The sequence below is a fragment of the Molossus molossus genome, unplaced genomic scaffold (genome assembly GCF_014108415.1).
Source record: "Molossus molossus isolate mMolMol1 unplaced genomic scaffold, mMolMol1.p scaffold_m16_p_29, whole genome shotgun sequence".
NCBI classification, from domain to species: domain Eukaryota; kingdom Metazoa; phylum Chordata; class Mammalia; order Chiroptera; family Molossidae; genus Molossus; species Molossus molossus.
In genome coordinates, this window is record NW_023425365.1 from 41,735 (window position 1) to 51,909 (window position 10,175).

Sequence of the window (10,175 nt, forward strand, 5' to 3'; positions counted from 1 at the left end):
CTGCAACACCGTTTTGTTACATTTTGTTTAAAATACATTTTATTTTAACTCAATAGTATATGAAAATAAAGGTTTTTTCCCCTGTGAGGATGGAGTTGACTGGGAAGCCCAAGTGGGTGGTGCTGGGGCCACGTGGCTGGCGGGCAGCTGGGGACCAGGGCTGGGCCCTCCTGGGCTCGGCCACGGCAGGGCGAGGGCAGGGCTAGAAGGTGGACGGGGAGGGTCCGAAGATGCACATGGGGAAGTGCTTGACGTGGGAGGGCCAGCGGGCTGCCAGCTGGAAGAACTTCACATCGTTCCCCTCCACGCCGTCGATGACGACGCGCTGCAGGCTCTGACGGGGCTCCGTCCCCAGCAGAAGTCCTGCTTCCCCTCAGACCAGCTGGATAGGATGACGAGGGACATGGTCTTGGTGATGCACCTGCTGAACGGCCGCTTCTCGCTGAACATGTCCAGGGCTGAGGACTTAGCCTCCAGGCTGTCCTCGGGCTGTGCCAGCTGCTCCCCGGGGATGGTGGTGCTGTTGGCCATGGAGCTGGAGACACTGTCGCTTGGCTGTTTGCCCGGGGCCCGAATCTTCTCGGGAATGTCGGCGGGGCTCAGAGGCTCCTGCTGGCTCTGGCTGCTGTGGATGCTCCCGAGCTCTGTCTGGGAGCTGCAGTGCGACGAGCCTTTGAGGTACGGCCTCAGCTTGGGCTTCGGGGTGCTGGGGACACCGTCATGGTCCTCCATGTTGGGGCCACTGTCGCTGGGGTTGTCCAACATTTTATACCAAAGGCCCAGGTCCTCCTGCACCCTTGGGACATGCTCTGCAGGGTCCTGCTCCGTGTGCAGGACTTCCTGCAACACTTTGAACTTACGCAGCTGAGTCCTCTGTTTGATGTTTTCTTGCTTTGTCATGGACGTCACTCTTTCTGTTGATTGATGCTCTTTCTTGGGCTTTCTCACGCTGAGGTTGTCCTGGTCCAGGTCTGGCCCGTGCACAGCAGTATCTCTGGCCTCCTTTTCCGACGACAGGCTCTCATTCTCCTCCTTGGAGCAGTTATGCGTGGACTTGGGGCCAGCCTTCATGGTGCTGTCCTCCTGGCCGATGGGCTGGCTGGACAGGGACAAGATCCAGACCTCGGCAACCTTGTGGGAGGCCTCCTGCACACTGCTGCAGAGGCTCAGCACGTGGTCCCCCTCAGGGGCATGCTGCACCACCTCGGTCATGTGGATGGCACTTGTGGCCAGTGTCTTGTAGCCCCAGGCTCTCCTGTCCTTCCTCTTCTGCAACATAATCTGTAGATTGTTCTTTTTTCCCTTTAAACAGTGGGGGTGCGGCAGTGACAGGGTCAGTACCAGGTCAGTCTCTACTTCTCCACTGGGAGGAAGCACAATCTCGCGGGACCGCAGGATGTGCTTGGAGCCGTGCACCTTAGCAGCAATCACCACGGACATGAGCTCCTTCTCCAGCTCCTTGAACACCACCAGTTTCTTCAGTATCAGGCTGCACCACCTGGGCACGTAGCTGGGGCTGGAGACGTCCACCTTCCTGACAGCAAACAGGTTCATGGGCACTGGCGTGTTGAGCGTGGCGGGCACACAGGCCAGACCCATGGATGGTGGTGAAGCTGCAGCTGCCTGCGTCATACAGGTCTCATTTCTATTCAGGGTTGGTGACGTCTCCCCCTGGGGTGGCACAGAGGAGGAGCATGCTGTCAGAGACAGTTCATGAACTGCCAGGTGGGTTGTGGCTGCAGCTCAGACCCCATGCACTCAGTGACTTGTGGAAGAAGTGGGACAGGAGTAAATGCAGAAGAGAAATGGTTCTTGGCAGGGAAGTAGAATTGGAGGTGAGGGATGGTGAAGGCATTAGTGTCTCGGGTCATTTTCTGAGCAGAGGGTGGACAGCACCACCTGTATTAACACTGTCACCCCTGGGATTTTAGACTAAATTTCCCAATCTAATATGGCAACACAGAGGCTTTTCCCATTCTAATATAGGGTTGGAGGGGTCAGGAGATTAGGACACGTGAGAGGTTCAGGGCAGGATGGTTGAAATGGACACAGAAGGGGATCATGTCCAGGTCCCTCAGCAGTGAAGAGATGGATCGCCATGGGAACAGGCCCTCCTCCTTGTATGTTGTGCAGCCCAGAGAGGCCCCAGCTCCTGTCTGGAGGAGCCACAAGGATGTGGTCCTTGGGGAAGCAAATGACAAAACTACAGATTTGGTACCATGAGCTTCATGTCCCTTTTGGGAAATCATCACTAATCACAGTGATGTGTAAGACGGGCAGAAAGGGTGCAGGGATTGTCAGCCCACAGGCACACTTGGGGATGGGCCTTAAACAAAGAAGGTCCCTACATAATTCTAAAGAAATCAATCCAACAAGGCGATATAACCCTAGTAAACCTATATGCACCTAATATAGGAGCACCTAAATGTACAGAAAAAACTCTTGGAGGACTTTAAGGGAGACTTTGACAGCATTACAGTCATAGTAGGAGACTTTAACACCCCACTGACTTCACCGGATACATCTTCCAGACAGAAAAATTAAGGAAACAGTGAACCTAAATGACACACTAGACCACATGGATTTATTTGACATTTACAGAACATTTTCCTCAAATTCTGAAGAATATACATTCTTAAGTGCAGATGGGATATCCTCAAAGATGGACCACATGTTAGGAGACCAAATAAGTCTCTACAAATTCAAAAAGATTGAAATCATATCAAACATCTTCTCGGATCACAATGGCATGAAACTGGAAATCAACTACAATAGTTACACTCCACAACATTCAAACACATGGAGGCTAAAGAGCATGTTATTAATCAATGAATGCATTACCAATGAGATCAAAGAAGAAATTTAAAAATTCTGGAAACAAATGAAAATGAACACACAACCTAAAACCTATAGGACAGAGCAAAAGCAGTCTTGAGAGGAAAGTTCAAAGCATTACAGGCCTATCTCAGGAAATGAGAAAAATCTCTAACAAACTATCACACCCTGCATCTAAACAATTAGAAAGAGAACAAAAAACACTCAGAGTAAGTAGGAAGAAGGAAAGTATAAAGATCAGAGTGTAAATAAATGACATAGAATCTCAAAAAACAATACAAAAGATCAGTGAAACCAAGAGCTGGTTCTTTGAAAAGATAAGCAAGATCAAAGAGCCTCTAGCCAGACTCATCTAAAATCAAAGAGAGACGACCCAAATAAATAAAATCAGAAAGGGAAGAAGCAAAGTAACAACTGATACCTGAAATACAAAGCATTGTTAGAAAACATGACAAACAACTGTATCCAACAAACTGGACAACTGGGAGAAACGGAAAAATTCCTAGAAACATACAATCTTCCAAAACTGAATCATGAAGAATCAGAAAACCTGAATAGACCAATAACAACTATTGATGTAGAAGCAGTAATGAAAAATAAATAAATAAATAAATAAATAAAGAAATAAATAAAGAAAGAAATAAATAAACTCCCAGCAAACAAAAATACTGGACTGGATGGCTTCACAGGGGAGTTTTACCAAAATTCAAAGAAGAACTAACACCTATTCTCCTCAAACTATTTCCAAAAAATTCAGGAGGAAGGAAGACTTTCAAGTTATTTTTATGAGGTCAGCAATATCCTAATTTCAAAATCAGATAACACACTACAGTCCAATGTCCCTGATGAACACAGATGCCAAAATCCTCAACAAACTGTTCACAAATTAGATCCAGCGATATATTAAAAAGATTATTCTCCATGACTAAGTGGGATTTATCCCAGGGATGCAAGGCTGATACAATATTTGCAAATCAATAAATGGGATACATCACAGAAACAAAATGAAAGATAAAAATCATAGTATCATATCAATAGGTGTAGGAAAAGCACTCAACAAAGCCCAGCACCCATCTGATAAAAACTCTCAGCAAAGTGAAAATAGAGAGATCATACCTCAACATAATAAAAGCCAGACCTCAGAGGGAAGGGGGGTGGGGAGTGGGAAGAGATAAATCAAAACCGTATATGCATATATGCATAACCAATGGACACAGACAGCAGTGCAGTAAGGGTGGGGGTGGGAAATGGGAGTGAGGAGGAGGGTAACAACGGGGGGAAAAGGAAGGACATCTGTAATAAAAATAAATTAATTAATAACACAAACAACAACCAAAAGACTCTTGACAAAAAAAATAATAGTTAAGGCCATATGTGACAAACCTACAGCCAACATCATGCTCAATAGACAGAAACTAAAAGCAGTTCCCTTAAGATCAAGAACAAGGCAGAGATGTCTGCATTCACCACTCCTATGGATCCTAGTACCAGAAGTCCTAGCCAAAGTGATCAGACAAGAAGAAAAAATGAAGGTACCGACTGGAAAGGAGGAAGTGAAACGTCACTATTGGCAGATGACATGACATTGTGCACAGAGAAGCCTAAGGAGTGCTTCGAGAACTACGAGGGTAATAGATGAATTTGGCAAAGTAGCAGGATACAAATGAACATCCAGAAATCGATGACATTTTTATACACCGATCATGAATTCTCATAAAGAGAATCTAAAAGAACAATCCCATTTATCGTTGCAACAAAAAAATAGAGAGACTTGGAAATAAACTTAACCAAGGAGGTAAAAGGCCTGTACTCAGAAAACTAAAGGACACTGGAAAAACAGAGGAAGATACAAACAAGTGGAAGATTACTCCATGTTCATGGATTGGAAGAATTAACATTATTAAAATGTCCATACCACCTAAAGCAATCTGTAGATTCAAAACAATCCCTATTAAATGCTGATGACACATTTAGAGATCTAGAACCAACACTTCAAAAATTGATATGGAACCCCAAAAGCCCCTGAAAAGCTGCAGCAATCTGGGGAAAGAAGAACAAGGTTGGAGGGATCCCAACACTGAACATCAGGTTACACTACAAAGCCACTGCACTCAAACAGCCTGGTACTGACACAAGAACAGTCATATAGATCAATGGGACAGAACAGAGAACCCAGAAATTGACCCAAGACATTATGCTAATTTATATATGACAAAGATGGAAGAAGCATACAGTGGAGTAGAGACAGTCGCTTCAATAAATGGTGCTGGAAAACTTGGACAGATATATGCAAAAAAAATGAAACTAGACCACCAACTTACACCATACACACGAATAAACACAAAATGGAAAATAAAAGACTTGAATGTAAGTCATGAAGCCATAAAAATCCTGGAAGAAACCATAGGCAGCAAAAATCTCAGACATTTCTTGTAACAGAATTTTCATAGACACATGGCCTAGGGTAAAAGAAACAAAAAGTAAAAATGAAATAAAATAAATGGGACCACAATGTAAAAAACACTTCTGCACAGCAAACAAACAAACAAACAAAAAACCCACTATATGGGAGAACGTTTTTGCCAATGATAACTCTGTAAGGGCTTAATTTCCAAAATATATTAAGAACTCGTACAACTTAACAAAAGGAAGACAAACAACCCAATTTAAAAATGGGTAAAGGACCTACATAGACAGATCTTCAAAGAGGACATGCAGATGGCCAAGATACATGAAAAATGCTCAAAGTTACTAACCATCAGAAAGATGCAAATTAAAACAAACATGAGGTAGCACCTCATGCCTGCCAGAATGGCCGCCATCAACAAATCAACAAACGACGCACGCTGGCAAGGATGTGGAGAAAAGGTAACTCTCCTACCCTGCCCATGGGAATGCAGACTGGGGCAGCCACTGTGGAAAACAGTATGGAGTTTCCCTGAATTAAAAAACGCAACTTCCATTTGACCTAGCAATCCCACTTCTAGGAATATATTCTAAGCAGCCTGAAACACCAATCAGAAGGAATAGATGTCCCCCTATGTTCATAGCAGCACTATTTACAATTGCTAAGATCTGAAAACAGCCCAAGTTCTCATCAGCCAATGAGTGGATGAAAAGGCTGTGGTAGCCCGGCCAGTGTGGTTCAGTGGATTGAGTGTTGTACTGTGGACTGAGAGAGGTGCAGGTTCAATTCCCAGTCAGGACACATGCCCGGGTTGTGGGCTCAATCCACAGTAGTGGACATGCAGCAGGAAGCTGATCATGTTTCTCCCTCACATCGATGTTTCTCTCTCTCTCTTCCTCTCTCTCTATAAAATCTAGACATCATATATATATAAAAAGTAAAGTGAAATTTAAAAAGCAGTGGTACATTTACACAATGCAATACTATGCAGCTGTGGAAAAGGATATCTTACCCTTTGAGACAGCACAGAGGGATCTGGAGAGTATTATGCTAAGTGAAATAAGCCAACCAGAGAAAAACAAGTATCACATGATGGCATTATATGTGTAATCTAATGAACAAAATAAACTGATGAACAGAATAGATGCAGAGACATGGAAGCATGGAACAGACTGATGCCACTCAGAGCAATAGGTGGGAAGAGATAAACCAAAGAATGTATATGCACATATGCACAACCCATGGACTCAGACAATAGTGCAGTGAAGGCCAAGGGCAGGGGGCTGGAGTGGGGTGGATGGAGTCAATAGGGGAAAAATGGAGGGCACCTGTAATGAACAATACATTTAAAAAAGAATTGTAAAGTTTGTAGAATAAATATGTAATAATAGAAAAAGGAAAGTCCATAGAAAAATATGCAAAAATACTCTTGACTGAACATGAAGTGAAATGGTACAAAAGTCTCTTTCCTGATATTCCTAAAAACTTGACAACAGTGACTTCCCATCTGGTCTGAAAGGGGCTGGATTGTGCAAGTTGGTTGGGGGCAGGAGACAGGGGCCCCAATTCCTTTGGTAATTGTACTTGAGGAGGGATCTCAGGGGGTAACAGGGCAGCTCCTGGAACCCAGGGCCCCTTTGACTGCATGAGGTCCTGGAGTTGGGTCAGCTCGTCACCGATACTCACCCTGGCTCCATGCGCCACTCCTGTGGACATGTGGGGCACCTGTGCCTCCTGCAGGATGGTGGCCCCATCTGTCAGCTCCTGTCTGTTCCTCTGTGTGGAGGTCTGGAAATACAGTTCCCAGCACCAGGCGGAAAGCCTCAGAGCCTTGTGACCCTCCACTCCACACACACACACACACACACACACACACGACCTCCACAAGGGAGGAAAAGGCGTCGCAGCCTGAGGGCCTAGGACTCCCACAGGCACAGAAAAGAGGCCCCTCAGGAAGCCCCTCTCCACCTGCCTGCCCTGTCCTGGGTGTGATCATGACAGGACCTCTAGCAACCTCTTCCTGCCCCCGAGGGTCCTCCCTTCATGCCCCTCTATCCCCCACATGAAGAGGAGACTGTATGGGCTGCCCAGGGATGGCTCACAGAGGTGGCCTGGCCTGGATTGGTCTGACCCAGGCCACCTTGTGTTACCTTCGCCGATCTTCTTGTAAACGGCCAGAGACCTCGGGGATGAGGGTTGAACCACTGTCTACAGAGTCTGGAAAAACTCTCACAGCGGGGTCTCCGGAAGCCAGAGCCCCGATGTGTGGGAACACAGCAAGAGAACATCTCGCACTGTGAAATATCTCTTGCCAAGTGAGCTGGCGGTTGGGCAGTTGGTAGATCGTGGGTGCTAGGTTACGGGGGTTCCAAGTTCTAGTGGTCTGACCTCACTTCCTGGGATCACCTTCCCTGAGTCCCCTCATCTGATAACAGCTCTACAGACAGCCCTGTGGGCCACTGACTGCTCACCCCCTTCGCCATGGAACATGATATCTGTACACAGTGACACCAACACACCCCTCTGCACACCCCCTGAAGGTCTGGGTGCAGCCAGGTCCTAGATTTGAGGAGACAGACCTGGGGTCAGACTCAACCCCTCCTTCTTACCTCCTCTTGATCCTGGATAAGTCACCGTGCCTGTCAGGGCCTGTCTCCTGCCTGCACAGTGGATTGTTGTAGCAGCTGCTTCTTAGGGATGTTCAGGCACCTGTGTGATAAAAGCTGTAAAGTTGGGGGAGGGCTGTCACATAATTGACTACAAAGGTGTGGCTTCATTTCTGGGCTTTCAATTTGTTTCTGTTGATCTATATGCCTGTTTTTATACCAGTACTATGCTGTTCGTATTACTTATAGTCTAATAGTGTAGTTTGATATCGGGTAGTGTAATTCCTCCCACTTTGTTCTTCTTTTTCAAGATTGCTGTGACTTTTCAGGGTCCTTTGTTTTCATACAACTTTTTGAATCATTTGTTCTAGTTCTGTGAAATATGCCATTGGTATTTGCATAAGAATTATAGTGAATCTCTAGATTGCTTTAGGTGGTTTAAGCATTTTAATGATGGGAGGGCTGGGGAGTGATGGGCAGAGGGGGGCTGGGGAAAAAATGAAAAACTAAAGAAATAATAATAAATGAAAAAAAATTTTAATGATGTTAATTCTTCTACTCATGAGCTTGGTACATATTTTCATTTATTAGTATCTTCTTCGATTTGTATCTGCAATGTCATAATTTTTTTAGTATAATTCTTTTACATCCTTGCTTAAATTTATTCCTAGGTATTTTCATTTTTTTGCAGTTTTAAATGGGATTGTTTTCTTAATTTCTTTTTCTGATAGCTTATTATTGGTTTTTAAAAATACAACTGATTTCTGAATATTTGTTTTGTATCCTGCTATTTTACTGAATTTATTTATCAATTCTAGTAATTATCCGGTGGAATCTTTTGGTTTCTCTATAAGGAGTATCATGTCTTCTGCAAAAAACGACAGTTTTACTACTTCCTTTCCAATTTGGATACCTTCTATTTCTTCTCGTTATCTGGTTGTTGTGGCTGGAACTTCCAGTACTGTATTGAAAAAGCAAGCTGACAGTGGACATCCCTGTCTTCTTTCTGTTCTTAAAAAATGCTTTTAGTTTTGTCCATTGAGTATGTTGGCTGTGGGTTTGGATATATGGCATTTATGATGTTGAGGTATATTTTCTCTATTCCCATTTTGCTGAGACTTTTAAAATATAAATGGATGCCAGATGTTATCAAGGGCTTTTTTCTGCATCTATCGATATGATCATAATATTGTTACCCTTCCTTTTGTCTATGTGGTGGATCTTGTTAAGTGACTTGCAGATATTGAGCCCTCTTTGCATTCCAGGATAAATCCCACTTCGTTATGCTGTATAATCTTTTTTGAGTGTACTGCTGGATTCAGTGTGCTAATATGTTGTTGAGGACGTTAGCATCTAGGTTCATCGGGAATATTCATCTATACTTTTCATTCTTTGTACTACCTTTATCTGGACTGGAATCAGGATAATGCGGGCCTTGTTCAGTGAGCCTGAGAGTCATCCCTCCCCTGTTTATTTTTTTTTTTTAAAACAAGTTGAGAAGAATAGGTGTTAGGACTTCTTTAATTTTGGTAAAAATCACATGTGAAGCCATCTGGTTCCAAACTTTGTGTATTGGGAGTTTTTAACTGCTTTGATTACCTTGGATGTAATTAGTTTGTCCAGATTTTCTGATTCTTCCTGATTCAGTCTTGGGATCTTGTATGTTTGTAGGAATTTACCCATTTCTTCCAGATTGTCTTTTTGTTAGCATATAATTGTGTGTAGTATTTTCTTATTATTTTTTCTACTTCTGTGGTGTCAGTTGTTATTTTCATGTGTTTATTTATTTCTGTGTTTATTTATTTGTGTCCTCTCCTTTTCTTGATTTCATTGATCTTTTGTATTTTTTAGACTGTATATTATTTATTTCTGCTCTAATCTTAATTATTATTTTCTTCTGGTCACTATGGGAGTCACAGTTGTGAATGGTGTCACCACACAGAGCAAACGCTGACAGAACTAGAGGAAACTTAGGCCCTTTCAGTAAGAGACACTGGAGAATTTCTCACCAATAGATTGATTTGCAAATATTCACGTGAGAATGGAATTGGGCACAGAGAATGCTGAACAGAAAACTCATCAGGCATCAGGGAGGAGAATCTACTGGACGGAGGAGGAGACCCGGCATCCCAGGCGAAGGAACACGGCGATGGTCCAGCAGAGGGCCCGGAGCGCATCGCGGGTCACAGAAGACGGATTTAGGTGGCAGACCAGGGCGGCCAGCGGGCGTGACAGGTGCTGACACGGGTGGTGGGAAGCTGGTGGTCGTGGATGAAACATGAAAGGGAACCCAGGCTCTAAATAAAGAAGTCATATAGAGCTTAGTC

At 44.1% G+C, this 10,175-nt stretch overlaps 1 protein-coding gene across 1 annotated transcript; it reads right to left on the minus strand.

Moving 5' to 3' along the window:
* Positions 1-288: 288 nt before the first annotated feature.
* Positions 289-1,599, minus strand: LOC118641356 (phosphofurin acidic cluster sorting protein 2-like). Its single transcript, XM_036278512.1, has one exon. It carries the CDS (start codon positions 1,597-1,599, stop codon positions 289-291), a length of 1,311 nt encoding a protein of 436 aa, XP_036134405.1.
* Between the last annotated feature and the right edge of the window lie 8,576 nt (positions 1,600-10,175).

Bases quoted from the DNA above. Each gene is read 5' to 3' on its own strand.
- LOC118641356 (XM_036278512.1), bottom strand. From the start codon at position 1,599: ATGGGTCTGGCCTGTGTGCCCGCCACGCTCAACACGCCAGTGCCCATG.